The following is a 17,424-nucleotide window of genomic DNA, read 5'->3' as shown; positions in this document are numbered from 1 at the left end:
TAAAATTACAAACCCTAATTAACAAAAGGAAGAACGACGTGTTGCTTGTTTTCTTCTTCAACCTTGAAACTTTGGTTTTATAGCCAGCATAAGAGAGTATATTTGGCCAATTCTTTCCCATGGTCCACCCACCATCCAAAGCAAGAAAACACGCTTCTCATTGCCCCTGATCTCGTACCTCACTTACAGCTCCTTTTTTTCCTTAATCCTTAAATATAGTGCTCATATCAGCCAAAACCGCTATCAAAGCTGACACTAAAAACATGTAAAACAAAGATCAAAGTTTTGCTCTTATAGCCACCTTTGTAGCATAGGATAAGACGGGGCCTGGATAGGATCAAGCGCTCAGATGCATGCACAATGCTCAATGATCTTGATCTTGACACATCAAAACCACCCAACCCGAAGTAAAGAGAGCAACAAAGAACAGAAAACAGTGGAATGAATATAGAGAAAGAAAAGAAAAGGAGAGAGTGAAGAGAAAAAAGAAATAGAGGAAAAGAGAGAGAACAAGCAAACAACAAGGAAAATAGAGAGAAAATAAGTGTAAGGATGAGGCAAAACTAAGCTTTGGATTTGCAAAGTCGTTGTGTAAATATGGCTAGGAAACTCGGCAAAAAGAGATGAAACAACAAAACTAGCATAAAGTCCAACAATAATTAATTGCCAGTAGCAGATATACAAGGATTACTGTAGTTTCATGTATGATATTCTACCTCTGATCATTCAATTATTTCGCTTGAAAATTGTTATTTGGCTAAAGGGCCTAGGTTCATGTTTCTGCTACTTTGTTTTGTCTTGCAAAATGCAATAACTTGAACATTGCAGGAACCTCCCTTTTAATAATAGAAATAAATTGGTTTTGATCATGATCATTCAACTCTAATGTATGTTTAAAGTTATAATTCTTGTTAAACTCGTTTTCTTGTTTGTTATGAATATGGCAGTCTCAAAAAGTTTGAACCACATTTGAACTGTTGAGATAATATAGAAGATTGGCATGTTATGTGCATATTCTTCTGGTAATTGCTCCACATGCTTAATTATTTTTGTTGGTAGAACATCTCTCATGGTCTTGGTTTGTTAGGAAAAACGGCAGCAACCATGACTTTCATTCAACCATTTGTATGTGCATGCATTCTTGAATGCATATGGATCATATGGTTTTGAGATCTCTTCCTGTATTTTTGTTAATTGTGGTACAGATATTCTATTGACATGCACAGCATCGTCCAGGCATCATAGACGAAATAGTTGCTACTCTGGAAGTTACCATTGTCAAAGCGAGCACTAAGAGCCTATCACCTGCCTGATGAAGAGCAAAGGCGGATTCAGATGATCACTGCTTTGCTGATTCAGTTGGTTCAGAGCAGTGCAAACCTTCCTGATGCTTTCAGGCAAGCATCGAGTGGTAATTCCATCTTAGAAATCTCTTTGGATGCTAGTCATCCAATCAAATCCCATGAAGGAGGTACAGAGACCTGCTGTCTTTTCTGGACCAGAGTTCTCCAGCGTTTCACAACTGTCAAGAATCAGGACGCATCTGAACTGAGAGTGATGATGGAGAATCTTGTTACAGATCTACTAACAACTCTCAATTTACCAGAATACCCTGCTTCATCTCCCCTTCTGGAGGTGAGGTAGTAATGAATCATATTTTCCTTCCTCGTTAAAACATCATGTGTCTTCATGCCAAGGGACTTTTATTTCAGGTTGTGTGTGTGTTACTACTTCAGAATGCTGGGCTGAAATCCAAGGACATTTCTGCCCGTTCCATGGCCATTGATTTTCCGGGTACCATTGCAGCAAGGTTAAAGCAAGATGTGTTTATCTGTAATAGGAACAAATTTTGGAGAATTGAGTAGTGGGGAGGATGTTGATCAAAGTTACCCTAAAGTAGCATGTTGTGTTTGCTTAGATGGGAGAGTAGAGAAAAGATTGTTTATGTGTCCAGGTTGTCGCAGATTGTTTCATGCTGAATGCATGAGAATGAGGGAACAAGAAGCTCCTAATCGAAGCTGGCACTGTATGATTTGCCTCTGCAAGAATCAACTTCTTGTGTTGCGATCATACTGCGATTCACATTGCAAGGATGAGGAGAAAAAGGATAATACTCCATCAAGGAAGAAATTGGATGCTTCAGATACAGTAACAAAAGCTGAAACTGTTCAACAGATGCTTTTGAATTACCTCCAAGATGCTGTATCTGCTGATGATGCACATCTCTTTGTTCGCTGGTTTGTACTCAATAGTGCTCTTTCCTCCATTTAAATGTTTACATTTTTTTATTGGAGAACATGCCTGTGCAGGTTTTATCTGTGTTTGTGGTACGAGGATGACCCAAAATCTCAACAGAAGATCTTGTACCATCTCACTAGACTGAAATCAAATCTTATTGTGCGTGATTCTGGACTGCATTTTCATTGTTGATGAGGCATTCAGTCAAGAAGATTGCTTTAGCACTGGTACAAAATAGTTCTTTTTGTAGAGGGTTCGATAAGATTATTCATATGCTTTTGGTCAGTATAGCATTTCACTCTCTGTTTTTTCCTGCATCTGCAGAACACATCTTGATGCTTATATAGTTCTTGTTTTTAGGCAAGTTTGAGGGAGAATTCTCCTGTAATTAGGGCCAAGGCATTACGAGCAGTAAGTAGAACGATTCATATATTGATCTGCTGAGCCTTTGATGTAAAGTAAACACTTTGTGATTGTGTTGATGTAATCAAGTGGCCTTTTTTTTTTATTTGGTGAGGGATCAGGTTAGTATTATTGTAGAAGCTGATCCTGAAGTATTACGTGACAAACGTGTACGGTTGGCTGTTGAAGGAAGATTTTGTGATTCTGCAATATCCGTGAGAGAAGCAGCATTGTAACTTGTTGGTAGGCATATCGCTTCACACCCTGATGTTGGTCTTCAAGTATGCCAAATTGAACTATGGTAATTCTTGCTTCTTCTTTTCTTTTTTTATTACATCTGCTTCTTCCCTCTCCCTATCCAAAATTTTGGTGGTGTTGCAGTATTTTGAGAAGGTTGCTGAAAGGATAAAAAAGACACTGGAGTGAGTGTAAGAAAACGAGCTATCAAAATCATCAGAGAGATGTGCATTTCAAATCCTAACTTCACTGAATTTACAATTGCTTGTATTGAGATCATACCCCGTGTCAGTGATGATGAATCCAGTATTCAGGTAGTTTAAACGGAGTGAGTTCACAATTCATTTCAGGCTCTTATGCTACTGATAATAATTGTCCACCAGTTTATCTTTTCCATTTTGCCATTTGTGATTATGTCATGTACAATTTGGTTAGACCATATTATTTGTTCTTTTGAAGTGTAACTGGCTTTATTGACTCACAATTTCCCTTCCACCTATACTCCCCCGAATAAAAACTCTTGAATATTGTGCTGTTCGTTTCTTTTTAAGGAATCTGGTTCTGAGCAAATTACAGTAGTCTGAATATTTTCTACTTTCTTTTATAGAACGCATTTAGATTAAAATGCTTGTTTCCCCTATGTTATTTCCCTGATACATGCTTTTCTTTTGTACAGGATCATGTCTGCGGAACATTTTATGAGTTTTGGTTTGAGGAACCTTCTGGATCGCGAACACAATTTTTTGGAGATGGCGGTTCTGTGCCTTTGGAGGTGGCTAAGAAGACTGAGTAAATTGTTGAGATGTTAAGAAGGATGCCAAGTGATCAGCTTCTTGTCAAAGTCATCAAGCGCAATCTAGCACTTGACTTTTTCCCTCAATCAGCTAAAGCTGTTGGGATCAATCATGCGGCACTTGCATTTGTGCCCAAGCGCTGCGAGCTGATGCGCAAGTGCTATTGGAAAGAATGCTGCAGGTATTTCTATATTTTTTTTGGATGCATGTGATTGCTTGTTTAGTTGCAAAGGACATGCTAAGTTATTTGTGTTTGGCAGGTAGAAGAAATGAATAGCAACGAAGTGGAGCTCTGCACGCTTCCTTATGTGCTTGCATTTCGTGTTGTTAATCCGACACTTTGTGCACCTGCTTCTGATCCCTCTCAGCTTGTTGTCACTCTGCAGCCATATCTCAAGAGTCAGGTTATCTGAAGTTTCTTTCTGATGATAGTCTGTCAATCTATTGGCATAATTTTGGCAAGAGTCAGGTTATCTGAAGTTTCTTTCTCTCAGCTTGTTTAGTTGCGGTTATTATATCCACGCATATGGTATTAGATTTGGTTGCTTGTAGTCTGAAGAACTGTCAGTTATTAACCTTCCCTAGCATCTTTTCTATTCTATTTGGGGAGTGATTTGAACTCTACTGGCTTTATTTTGTGGCAAATGGTTGATCTTTTATGGTCAATTTGAACATTGAATTCATGATGCATGCATGTACGGCTTAAAATCCTCCGATGACTCCCCCAAAATTGAATTACAGGTGGGTTCTTTGTTTCAAATATTTTAGCATCATTAATCATATATAACTCAATCTACATTTTCTCGCTCCTATAAAAATGTTTTGAACATTTTTGTGTTATTTTAGAGATGGTTTGAAGAGAAATTGTTGGCTTATGTGTACAACTGTTGCTGAATGAGGTCTCCCCCAAAATTGAATTACAGGTGGGTTCTTTGTTTCAAATATTTTAGCATCATTAATCATATATAACTCAATCTACATTTTCTCGCTCCTATAAAAATGTTTTGAACATTTTTGTGTTATTTTAGAGATGGTTTGAAGAGAAATTGTAGGCTTATGTGTACAACTGTTGCTGAATCGCCATTCTTTGGGGGCAATAATCAAAATCCTAGCTTTGCAGTTGCCAATGTTCTAAGTTTGACTTTTGAGAGCAAGCTATATCAGGCAAAAAATGTTTTGGCTTCTGATCTCTCTAGATTTTCTACCTCAGAACATTGCTTAGTGGCTATAGCCTTTTTATGCGGAATTGATATTTAGTAGGTCTAAGATTATGTGCCTGTTCATAGCTTTTTTCCTTTAACCTGTAGCTGTTCATCTATGAGTCGAGTGGAATGTGCTTAGCATTTCTCGCTTTGGAAACTGCATGAACACCCTTCTTCCATGTAACTTTGCATTGTTTTGATGCAATGGCTTTCTTTGTTTTTTCCCCTTATAGTACACATGCTTTTCATGAATTTTTCTTTTGAATTCAGCTTACAGAGGCAAAAATCTTCATGCTTCTCTGTACATACATCTTCTGTTCAGATTTCCACAAATACTGAAATCTTAGAGGAAGATGTATGGGTGCAGTAAACTGTTTAGTTGCATCAGAGAGAAAAATTGACCATAAATTGTTTAGTAGCAAATTTTTCTCTCTTTCTATTATCAGTATACTGGACAAATCTCTGGACAAATCTTCATGCTCCCCCAAACTGTTTAGTTGCATCAGAGATTTGTCCAGTATACTGATAATAGAAAGAGAGAAAAATTTGCTACTAAACAGTTCCAGTTATATCTTTGCTCTCAGACGGACGACACTGTAGTCTAAATAGCTTATGCTTGTGCGCAGGTTGATAACCGAGCTATTGCACAATTGCTGGAGAGTATAATCTTTATAATTGATAGCTGCTGCTGCAATGACTGGTTTGTAAATAAGATCTTGTCATGTGCTACTGTGCAATCTATTAATGTGTTGTGCTGTGAAATAAAATTCTGTGTTTTATCTTTAACCCTTATTTTTATTTTTGTTTTGTTACTCCTTGTGGGCTATACTCAACCAATTCTGTAATGTTTTATAAAACCAAAAAAATTCCTTGGTCTTTGAGTAGAGGATTAAACTAATTTTTCTCTGATTTTAAATTTCTAATCGTGCTCATGTCTTTCATCATCACAGGTGTCTTTGTTCTTTGAGAAGGTAGCAAAAAAGGGTGCAAGAGTAGCTGAGTATCTTCCGTGTATAAACAGCAATGGGAGAATAACAGCAGAAATGTGGATGAATCCGAAAGGTTTACAGCTTTGCCTATCTGATTGGATTTGAGTTCTATAATATAATGCTGATACTGATATTTTTTTTGTGTGCTGGTGGATTTTAATCATCTAGCAATGCTATATCTAAAATGTCTTGCATTATTGCGTTCAAATCCTTTTGTAAGGCTACATATGGTATTGGCAGTATAATGCTGCACACGAATTTGGCATTTGTCTGGTGGCTTCGGGTCGTGGCCTTGTACTTGAAGAAGCTCTATAGTTATTACAAGCTGTTGATCAAATTATTTTTTCTTGTTAATATATATATATATTCAACATGTTCTTGTATATAAAAAAATTTCAAGTAGAATTTTAAAAATTCATGCATGCTAGTGTTGTCAAGAAGCGCTGAGACGCTTTAGATGAGGTGCCCTAGCACCCTTATTAGCCTCATATGTTGGATTTCAATGAGACACAGCCTAGGCGAGCGTCTTGTGAGTGGGTGCTAGAAGCTAAGGCTAGTGCCTGCTTGAAGTTCTTTCCTTTTTTTTTAGATTTTTTTAAAAAAAAATTATTTATGTTTTAATCTATTTGTTTATTGTTTTTAATTTATCACAAGAAACAACTTAGGAATACCTTTGTAAAAAATAAAGATTAGGGTAAAAAGTTATTAAAGTGGAAGACAAACGGATAATGAAAGGCATTTCCGGTTCATTTGAAAGAAAGTGATTATAGTTATTTTTTAAAATATTTTTTATGTAAAAATGTATCAAAATAATTTTATTTTATTTAAAAAAATTATTTTTAAAATTAATGTATTAAAACAATCCAAAATATATATAAAACTTAATTATTAGTAAAAAAATTTAAATTTTTTTTAAATATGGATTGACTCATATTTCTAAACACTTCCCGAAACACTTACCACACTTTTTTTTTAACTATGAGATTCAAAAAACAACATATTTGTATAAGTAATACTTTAATTTTTTCTAAACAAGTGCAATATAGTTAGAGAGATAGTCAATTATAATCATAAAATGGAGGACATGGAACATTAAAGCATGGATGAAGGTGTTTTTAAAGATTAATGAAGATTAATGAATAATAATGATGATAACTAATTTATTTTTTAATTTATTTTGATTGCTTATTATTTTAAATTATCTTATTTTGTTTTAAAAATAAAAAATATAATTTATATTTTCTTTTTATTTTCTAATAATCTAACCCCATATATATATATATATATAGTTTATTAAGGTGAGCGCTTAGGCGTGCACCCAACGCCTTGAGCAGTTTATATGCTTGGTGTCTTTTGTTTTTAACAACACTTATATATATTTAATTAAATAAATTAAAAATTATTTTTATAAAAAAAAAATTATCAAGCTTAATCTCCATTTAACCAAAATAAACTAGTAAAACCTATGATTTGGGTTATGAATATGATTAGATTTAACAATTTTTTTATCTAAAATAAATGAATATAAAATTAAAAACCAATAAAATATCAAAGTGATTAGAAAAAAATTCAAATTAGAACAAATTGTGTTTTACAATTAATAATTAATTAAATTTTAAGTGATAGAATTAAAAAAAAAATAAAGAAAAAAAATTAAAAAAAATAAATGTAATTTTAATGGGTTAGGAAGATCTAGAACTCTTGAGTATCCCGTGCACGAGCCTTATTTTTTATTTTATTTTTTTAAGAGGCGGCTGACAAATCGTTCAGCTCTTTATGATCAGAAAAAAAAAATAGAGGCAATATGTCTCCTCTGTTACTCAGATTCTGACAACCTCCGATCACCAAAAAATCAAGTTTGTTTATTTCAAACTAGAAAAAACTCATTTTTAACTATATTTCAACAAAAAAAAAAACCGTTAAAAACACCCTCAACTCCTTGAAAAAACATATTTATAGTCTCTAATAATCCAAAAATTATCTCTAAAACCCACAGTCAAGCAAAAACCAAGATTCTTCTCAAGTTTAGATTCACTATTTAAAGTAAGTTAAGGGAAAATAAATTGTCAAAACTTTACTCATTTAAAAAAACCCATTAAAGTCTCAATTAAGATTTTCTTTCTCAACAACTAGAATCTTGTTGCTCTTTTTTTTTTTCTTAAATCAGGAACTAAAAAATAAAATAAAAATGAATTTTATAAATTGTCAGAGGCTAAAAACTTTTAATAAAAAAGTTTGAGAACTAGAGTGTATATTTAACTCTAATTTTAGCAAAATCATCGTTTTTTATTGTGTTTTTCATTTTATTCTTCTATTTTTGAATTTTATCATTCCTTAATAAATAAGCTTTAATTCATCATCAATTTGGGTCTATCAATTTGGGTATATTAGGTGCAATAAAAAAAAGAAGGACTAAAACAAAAATTACTGTGGCAATTCAAACTACTGAAAACACAGCGGACTGCTACTGCTTAACTTGGTTAGTAGAGTTCCTTTGTGGCTCTGATTTAATTGATTTACCAGAGACGAGCTCTTGCTTGAGTTAACTGAATCTTCTGGCAGCATTTATGTGAAGAGCAGTGCCCCGCACATATCTGTTGCGTATTCCATTGGTTATAAATATTGTTTTTATTGAGTTCAGCTCATGTTTTGGGTGTATATTCTTCCTTTCATGAAATGATAATTAAAACATAGGAAATATATGGAACTGGAATATAAATTAATACCAACTCCACCAGCAAATCACAGCTAGCGGGCTGTTCTTTGTTCTGTCTTGGATTGCTTATTCGCCATGGGAACTCTTTGCTGAATACCTCCAATAACAAAAATATTGATGTTACAAGCAGTCTCTGTCTGTTTAAAAGTATCTCCTTATGGACGATTTTGGTATAAGAGTCAGATCTTTGCAGGTATGCACGCTTTCCTTCTCCCTTGTTAATTTCCCGGATGCCTGCTTTGATATTAATGTCTAATCATCTAGTTTCGTAATTCTTGCTGGCATTAGGATCTGTTCTTATTGCTAGGCCTGAATATATGCTGGAAAGGGACCTTGGGAAAATAGTGGAGGCAACTTCTTCTTCTGGTTCTCACATTCGTCTTAAGGTACTAACTACTAGCCTCTTTTTATTTTCCTTGTGAGTTGTCTGTAGTGCTGATCCTAGATTTCTTTTCCTAAAGTTTGGTATGATATTTTAAAATTGTTTTCTTTTTAACAGGTACTGCTCAGAAATACTTGCTTTACTGCCATTTACTTTACTCGATGAACCCCTGTATTTGATTTATGCTATAAATTGAATTATTCAAGTAAGAGCAGGGGCACTTGAAGCAAATATGAAGGGGTTGATCTTACATTTGTCCCAAAGAAATACTCGAATGGTTAGTGAAAATGGGGTCCTTCAAAGGGGATTTGCGGAGCCTATTTCCCATCACATGGACTTGAATGGCACAATACAACCAAAGCCAGCTGGTCAGTCTGATTACAGTCCTTTGATATCATTTGATCTCAGTGGAACAGTTCAAGAACAGCCTGCTGATCATCCGGTTCTGAACTCTAGTGCCTCAAGATATCCAAAGATGGAGTATATGAGCTCTGGTGAATCCTTAGGCATCTCCAAAGATGATGTGGAGAAAATTCAGGTACGTCTGAAAGCACATGAATTTTCCTTGAAGTTAATTTTTTTTTTTTTTTCTGGGGATAGAAGGATAGAGGATCTACATATTTTATACGAGAGTGGATCGATAGAGGACCTTATTTCACTGCTTTTTTGTAGATTTTTTTTCCCTCAACACGTGTCCATTGTTTGGGAGTGTTATGACACGAGCTTTTAGTGGACTTCCACTATGACTTCTATGGGATTGTGGCATAGCACGCGCCATTTTTTAATGCTATGCTGTTCATTTGTCTCTGAAAGCTTTTTGTCTTTGAACAAAAACAAGATGAAAATCTTTATACGAGGCGAGAATCCTTAACTTCACATACCCAGTAGTGCTTCTAATTCATCTTTCTTGGTCATTATACAGGTTAACTGCCTTGCAGCAACTGCATTGCAGCTGCTTTTGAAGCTCAAGAGGCACCTGAAAATTTTGTATAGCCTAAATGATCCCCAGTGCCAGGTAAAAATTGTATACATTACTTGAGGTATCTGCCTAGATCATGTATCACTAATTTTACATGACATATCTGCCAGGCTTTTTCTCCAACTGAACCCCCAAAGCCAAGAGAGCCTCTCTCGAGGCAGAACATTCCCTTTGACATCAATCAAGCATGCACCGGTGTGCCATTCACGCATCAAGATTTGGTTCAGTGATATAAGGTAACTTGAACAACAATGACATGGTCACATAGCTTGAGTTTCAGTCTCTAAGTTTGTTGTTGCACAGGAATTCAAAGGTGCCTTTAACGACAATGACAGGGTCACACGGCTTGAATTTTGGTCTCTAAATGGTTTGTTGTTGCACAGGAATTCAAGGTGCCTTAAAGGAGGATACAGTTGATTACTCAGCGTACACAGCAAACATCAAGCGTAAAAGACCGACCCCAAGAAAGTTGAAATTTGGACGTATGATGGGAGATGATGAAGATGACTATGATGATGAAGATTGGGTAGGTGGGGGTCGGAGGCAAGGTAGTGGCAGGAAAGACAACAGCGGGAGGCACCGACGATAGTTTGGTAAATATGAAACAGGGTAGGCTAACACGTAGATTATTGTGCAGGAGAGAGGGAAATAGCAGTAGGATAGAATCACAGCAAAAGAAAGAATTCTTGGAAACGGAATAAGCACGGTCGGTCTTCACGTGGACTGTGCTAGGGAAGCACTTTTTCAAGCTATCTATCTCCCTTTTGAAATTTTTTGACAATTGACACGACTACATTCTTTGCCTTCAGTGAAATTCAAGAATCCCGCGTTGGTTACATAATGCTTTACAGAAACAAGAGTGGGAAATAGAGACTGAAATACTAAAAAGGTTGAAAACAGCAATGTAGAAAGTGAAGTCATTTTGGTGCATCCATCACTACGCCTTTCTTTGTACGTGGAATGACGTTTTCTTCCCTGTGCAGAATTAATTTTAATCTCGAACTTTTTCCTTCTTAACAGTTCTGCTCATCTATCTCAAATTTGCAATCCCAGCATGCTTGCAGCGACGTTAGATACTACATTTGAATTTTCGTTTTGGCTTTAAAAAAAACTTGGAACTCCTTGTGTTTAGAAATGTTTAATCGAGGGAGCTCAGCGTCCTTGCTGTTCAGGTAAAAAGGATTCAACCAATTCTTGAAGCCTAAGATTTTCAAGACGAAGACAGCAACAGCTTTTGCAGCCATGGATAAAAAAGTAGGCTATCATTTTAGTTTGATTCTGATTTACTCAAGTCTACCACTTATTGCCCTGTTAGCACTTAACATCACAAAGGAGAGACGACTGGTAAGTCACGGCAAGTTCAAAAAAAGATTAAAAAAAACACAGGTTTCCAACTGATACTATTGAATACTGTGTTTGAAAACTGCTCAAACCCTTGCATTGATTGTATCACCCTAAGCTTGGTCCACACATCCAATACAATACTAAAGGGTGTAGAAGAGAGGCTTTCCTGAACCAAGATGAGACAATTATTCCTTTAAAGTTACAGAGAAAAATAAAAAATAAAAAGACTTTTCAAGTTACTTCTCCAAAAACAGTGCCCGCTACAAAGTTTGAAGCTCCTTGCAACTTATTCATGGCGCAATGACAAAAAGAGGCTGCATGGAAGGAACAAAAAAAGAAAAAGAGCGTTTGGAATTATACGAGTCTACAATAAGTTGGACGAGAGGGGTAGGGAGAAAGAGATTACCGTGTCCACACTAACTGGTTTCCCATCCTCTGCCAGGATCTCGGTTATGGTTCCAGATTGATCAGCCTATGAAGCCACAAGATAGAATAAGAAGCAAAATTAAATGATAAATATCAACCACCCAGTGCTTGGAACAAAAGCACAGCAAATGAGAGAGAATACTAAAAAGTAGTAAGCTTAAAGAGACTTGGGACAAAAAGAGGTGATACATACTTCAATTTCATTCATTAGTTTCATGGCCTCAATGATGCAAACGACTTGACCTTTCTGCACTTTATCCCCCACCTGTAGAATGAAAGCACACAGAGATGGGAAAAAGGTTATCTTGTCATAGAACTTTAAGAAAATTAGAATCTTCGCATGTGCACTTGGGAAATCTTGCAAGGATTCTCTCTTGGAGCTGGACTTACCTTCACAAATGGGGGTTCACCTGGAGCTGGACTCCGATAAAAGGTTCCAGCCATGGGGCATTTCAGTGGTGAATGAGACGATGAACTTGCCTTTGCAGGGGGAGGCAAGGCAGGAGCTGAAGAGGGACTTGCAGGGGCTGGGGCAGGAGCAGCTACTGGTGGAGCAGGAAACATTGCATGCGGGTAAGGAGGTTGCATTGGAAGAACAGGAGCTGCTGGTTCTGATTGCTGCAAAGCCTCCTTTTTCCTTATTATGAGTTCACAACCTGATTGCTTCAATTGCAGCTCTGTGATATCTCTTGAATCCACAAGTCTGCTCATGAGGATTATATTAACTCAAACAATGAAATAGCGTTGCCAAGCACAAAACAGGTGACATATGCACACTTGGATATTACAAAATTTTAAGTCTTCGACTCACTTGACAAGTTCTGATACTTGGGTCATAAATGCTGAAATGGATGGCACATCAGGAATTTTACTTTCTGTGGGTTCATCCTTTCCCTCGGATGATGCTGCTTTGGATTCAGAGTCCCCGACTAGTACAGAATTTGAAGATTTCTCAACCATAACCTTCGATTAAGGAGCAGGTTTTGTAAATAGATAATGATACAACTTCCAGTAAACATACAATTTTAACTTCTCGAGTACAACTTACCTCATTCAGCTGCGCCTGTGCCTTCATAACAGCTTGCTGCTTCCTGTTAGGCCACTGCACAGGATAACCGAATCCTTGAACATTCAATAACAATAACAGCAAATTTCTACGGAGACATTAGTCTCCTGCAAATTAAACAGATTGCACTTTAGTCTTCGTGCAATCGTCATATCACATCAATGAGAATTCAATCACAAGAAAAGATCTTGACAAGTCAAGCAAGAGAAAAGCTCAATTCGCGTTGATAGAATCAGATACTAGTCATCCAAAATTCTGACATGTAAGGTATATTGGTTCTATGACACCCCCTTTTCAGTTTGCTTTAAATTACCAAAGTAGCCGAGATAAAAAGTCAAAAGATTCAAGGTTTACAAGCTACATGCTTTCATTTAATATATCAAAAGCACAGGATAGGAATCTATAACTGAAACTTCAATTTTTTTTCAAAGAAAAAAAACAACCTAAAGTACTGTTTTATTACACTATGATCACAGCCAACAATCAGACCATATAAAAGGCAAACAAATTCAACACATTAATCGCAAAACAAATTCCTCGAGGCCACATAATCTTTCCAGCATATGAATATAAAATATCAAAGATTCAAGCTTTTTACACAAACACATGGATGAAACATAGAACCATTCATGTCTTGCTCGAAAACATAGTGGAAAGCGGCAAATCACCGGAAGAAGAACCGACCTCAAAACCAGAGAATGTGGATCCCAAAGAGAGAGGAGGGTTCTGGTTGGAAATGGGTGCTCGGGGAAAAGAGATCATGGGCTTCGGTTGTGAATTTTGAGCATTGGATCCAACACCGGCGGCAACCAAAATAGTCTTGGGGCATGGAACAGAGATTGAAGCCATGCTCTCTCTTCTCCGAGCAAAACCCAACAAGGATTGATGTAGAAAGTTAATGACTTTTCTCTTCTACTGACAGAAAGATTGATGAAGGGTGGAGTTTTGTAGGGAAATGTGGCGATGAGATCGAAGAGAGTGTGCGTGTGTACTGTGGGAAATCTGAGAAACCAAAACAAGAAGGGGTTTTGAGTAATTTTCACAATTGAGTCTTTGATTTTATTTTATTTTGTATTTATTTATTCTGTTCAAATAGGTTTTTACTTTCCACATTAGTCGAATAAAATAGACACTCACACCTAAAATAATTTTTAGCAACATCATTAAAATAAAATAAAATAAAAACCAAACATTTATGTAAACAAAATTAGAAACAAAATACTAAATTGTAAGAATCACATAAATCCAAGCACTAAAGAGCAAGGCAAAAAGACGAGAAAAGGGCACAAAATTTACGTGTTTCGATACTTACAAGGGAGGGAGGGAGCCATTCACACACGTACACGGTCTTAGGTCTTGGGTATAGCCCACCCAACGGCACATGGAAGTGGCAACAAAGAGAGTGTTTCCCTCCAACTGTGCTGTGCACACGACTACCCAATCGGAATAAAGAGTCAATAATAATGTATGATTTCTGATACGGATTTTGTTTGTGGGGGCTACTCTCTTTGAATTCCTTCTCTCCCTTCCCTTCTCTCTCTCATAATTTCGAGTCTTTGATGATGAGGAATCAACCCCATTGACGAAGAATCCATGGAATATCTCGACTACTGCAATATCACACCAAAATCCAAAGAAACAAAGCGGTGTTCTAAGATGGAGCTATGAGTGGTAAGCAAGCCATTAAATTGTAAAATCTTGGAATTAAATTGCTTTTACATGTAAGACTTGCTATGCTATGGTAATGGAAACTACGCAGAGGAGGATGAATTTAAGGATGTGGGTCCTGCTGATTTTGATTACTTAAAGAAGCATGTGATGCAATGCTATCATAAAGAAGATGAGGAGGAGATTTCTGGGGATGCTAGAAATAGATCTGCTACTAAAACTAAGTTGAATAGAGGGGTTTTGGAGGAGGATTTGAAGATCGAATTGCTTAGAAGGCTCAAGAGTGCTACTCAAGCTGATGGTGATCTAGGGTTTAGCCCAAGAAGAATTCGGTGGTCTCAGGTGGTGGTTTTTCACTTGGAGAGAAAGCTCAGCATGTGGTATTTTTCTCACACAGTGGGATAGTGCTTGCAGACATTGAAACCGCGGGCATTTTCATGCTTGCAAACGGGATAAAGAAAGTTGTGGAGACATCTGGAGGAATAAATCTCAGAGATTTCACATGGAGGCATCCGATGAAAACAATGGTGATGATGAGATGGCCAATGGAAAACTTGAAATTTCATGTCAAGCAACCGGCAATGAGATGGAAACTTTTCTAATATTCTATCAGTTCCTCTTACAATAAATGAAACAGGAGTAGAGTGTAATTGTTCGACGAAAATGCCTGTAAGAGATGTCGGCAAGGAGAGAGTGGTAATTTTGTAATTTTAAAGTAGTTTTATAATTTTACACTACAAGGTTTTTTTATTATTATTAAATAGAATATAATGGTAATTCTGTAAATAATCTGATTTTTTGGCTGATTTTTTGGCTGATTTTTTTTTTTTTTTTACATGACAGTGAGGATGTAACATGTTATGAAATTATAATTCTGTAAATAATCTGATTTTTTGGCTGAATTTTTTTTTTTTTTTACATGACAGAGTGAGGATGTAACATGTTATGAAATTATGAACTATAAACTGTAAAATGTAATTTCTGAAAGAATAGAGAAAAAATAAAAAATTAACTAAACCAGAGGAGGTTTTTTATAATTAGCCCTTTAATAAAAATATAAAAAGGTTTTTTATAATTAGCCCTTTAATAAAAAAATAAAAAAATGAACTATAAACTGTAAAATGTAATTTCTGAAAGAATAGAGAAAAAATAAAAAATTAACTAAACCAGAGGAGGTTTTTTATAATTAGCCCTTTAATAAAAAAATAAAAAAATAAAACTAAAAGAGATTAGACACTCTCTCTGAGGTGGTTCATTGTTAGTTCACAAGGTGTTTTACTTCTTTTTTATCCTTTTTTTTCTCAATTATCAATTTATTTTCTATTTCATTGTATTTATTTAGATTTGGGGTTAGTAATTTTTTTATTTTTTTTTATGTGGTTAATGTGGTTTCAAAAACAATATTCCAGCATAAGGGAGGAGCTTGATTTCACAAAAAATAATTTAACTCTATTGTTTGTAAGAAATTAAAAATGAGAGAAAAATAATTTAACTTTATTGTTTGTAAGAAATTGAAAATGAGAGGACCAAAACTTAAACAAAGAAAACACGGTAGCCCTTTTAATTTTTTAAACAAAATATTATCAACTCTATTACTTTTTATTTTCTTTGTTGTCTTCTATCATTGAATTTATTTTTTAATTTGATTCTTTGATGTTGTGTTAATTAGGATTTGGGTTGACAATTTGTTTTGGTCTACATTTCATTTTATATATTTATCTTGATCTCAAAAAATTTCCTACAATTGAATTAGTGCTTGATTTCATAAAAAAAAATAGTTTGATTTTATTATTTGAGAAATATTAAAAATACAAGGATCAAAATTAAAATAGAGAAAATTAGGATTTTTTTTCTTAAAAAAACTTGTGTCAATACCTTTATGCCTTGGGATTTTGTCAAACTATTTTTTTATTTAGTTTACAAATTAAATGATTTAGTCCTTAACTTAATTTAGCTCACATTCTATTCTTTAAGTTTGAGAGAGAAGAAATAGAGAAAGATGTCGGATTATGAAAAATGAGGGAGAAAGTTGATGAACATCCCATTTTTAGGATGAGTGTGAATTAAATTTTTACACTAAGAGAATGATAATGAATAGGAAAATTTGAAATAAAAGCTTTAGGTGCTCTTTTAAAAAATAAAAATATAGAAAATGGCTGAAAAATATAAAAACATGAATAAAAACCTAATGGAAATGAGTTATACAGAAAAACAAATATTGGAGTGTAATTTAGTAGTATTCAAAATAGTCTAGCTTAGTTTCATATAAACAAATATCGGAATATGAAATAAATTACCTAGTAAACCCAAAAGGTTATAAAGGAGGGATATAATGAGAATTTTTTAAATTGTTATGTATAAATATATGGCTCATGGCTGGCCATAAAAGAAGGAGAGAGAAAAAAAAGAGAGAGAAGCTTAAAAGATCTTAGAAAACCTTTGAAAAAAATAAGAAAATTAAAGGGAAACCTTGCAAATTTGTGAGAGATAAACCTCCTAAACACTAAATTAAGATAAATCAAGTGAGGGAAAGTGAAAGAGGTGGATTAGAGAGAAAGGTAGTCATGGCAACAAGGGGAGGAAGAGAGAAAAGTGGATAAAAATCTTGTTTCTTTTACAAATTCTTCTTGATTAATTGTGATTTGAAGATGAGAATTCTTGTTGATAAGAGTAATTGTGTTTTTTATGAGATTAGATGTGTGATAATTAGGATTTATAATTATGAGAAATTGAGTTTAATGAGTAGAAATGATATTGATGAAGATTTTGATTTAATTGGTATTCATTAAAATGTGAATTTAATGGTTTTAGTGTTAACTGAAAGGTTGAAGAAAATTGAATGCGTTCTTATGCTTGAAAATTTTGGCCCACACATGGTATTTAGGAGAGAATTTTATTAATTTTAATTTTATAGAATTTATGTTTAAATGGGTTAATTGAAGTATTTAATGCATGGAAATTAAATGAAATTACATAAAAAA

General features: G+C 34.8%; 2 protein-coding genes and 1 pseudogene across 2 annotated transcripts; 2 read left to right on the top strand and 1 right to left on the bottom strand.

Moving 5' to 3' along the window:
- The first annotated feature begins 1,104 nt into the window (after positions 1-1,104).
- Positions 1,105-10,650, top strand: LOC105117474 (nipped-B-like protein; annotated as a pseudogene).
- Positions 10,651-11,324: 674 nt separating this feature from the next.
- On the bottom strand, positions 11,325-13,790 carry LOC105117472 (biotin carboxyl carrier protein of acetyl-CoA carboxylase 2, chloroplastic-like). Its single transcript, XM_011015132.1, has 7 exons — positions 13,460-13,790; positions 12,758-12,811; positions 12,521-12,672; positions 12,100-12,412; positions 11,903-11,974; positions 11,690-11,755; positions 11,325-11,597 (listed from the first exon to the last, which is right to left on the bottom strand). Exons 1-7 carry the CDS (start codon positions 13,622-13,624, stop codon positions 11,574-11,576), a joined length of 846 nt encoding a protein of 281 aa, XP_011013434.1. The 5' UTR covers positions 13,625-13,790; the 3' UTR covers positions 11,325-11,573.
- A 162-nt stretch (positions 13,791-13,952) lies between these two features.
- LOC105117473 (uncharacterized) lies at positions 13,953-15,187 on the top strand. The gene is made up of 2 exons (XM_011015133.1): positions 13,953-14,446; positions 14,535-15,187. Exons 1-2 carry the CDS (start codon positions 14,440-14,442, stop codon positions 14,846-14,848), a joined length of 321 nt encoding a protein of 106 aa, XP_011013435.1. The 5' UTR covers positions 13,953-14,439; the 3' UTR covers positions 14,849-15,187.
- Positions 15,188-17,424: the final 2,237 nt, after the last annotated feature.

Source organism: Populus euphratica, unplaced genomic scaffold (genome assembly GCF_000495115.2).
Source record: "Populus euphratica unplaced genomic scaffold, PopEup_1.0 scaffold1361.1, whole genome shotgun sequence".
In the NCBI taxonomy this organism is placed as follows: domain Eukaryota; kingdom Viridiplantae; phylum Streptophyta; class Magnoliopsida; order Malpighiales; family Salicaceae; genus Populus; species Populus euphratica.
The sequence above is the reverse complement of the archived record's forward strand: the minus strand, read 5'-3'. Positions and strand labels throughout refer to the sequence as shown.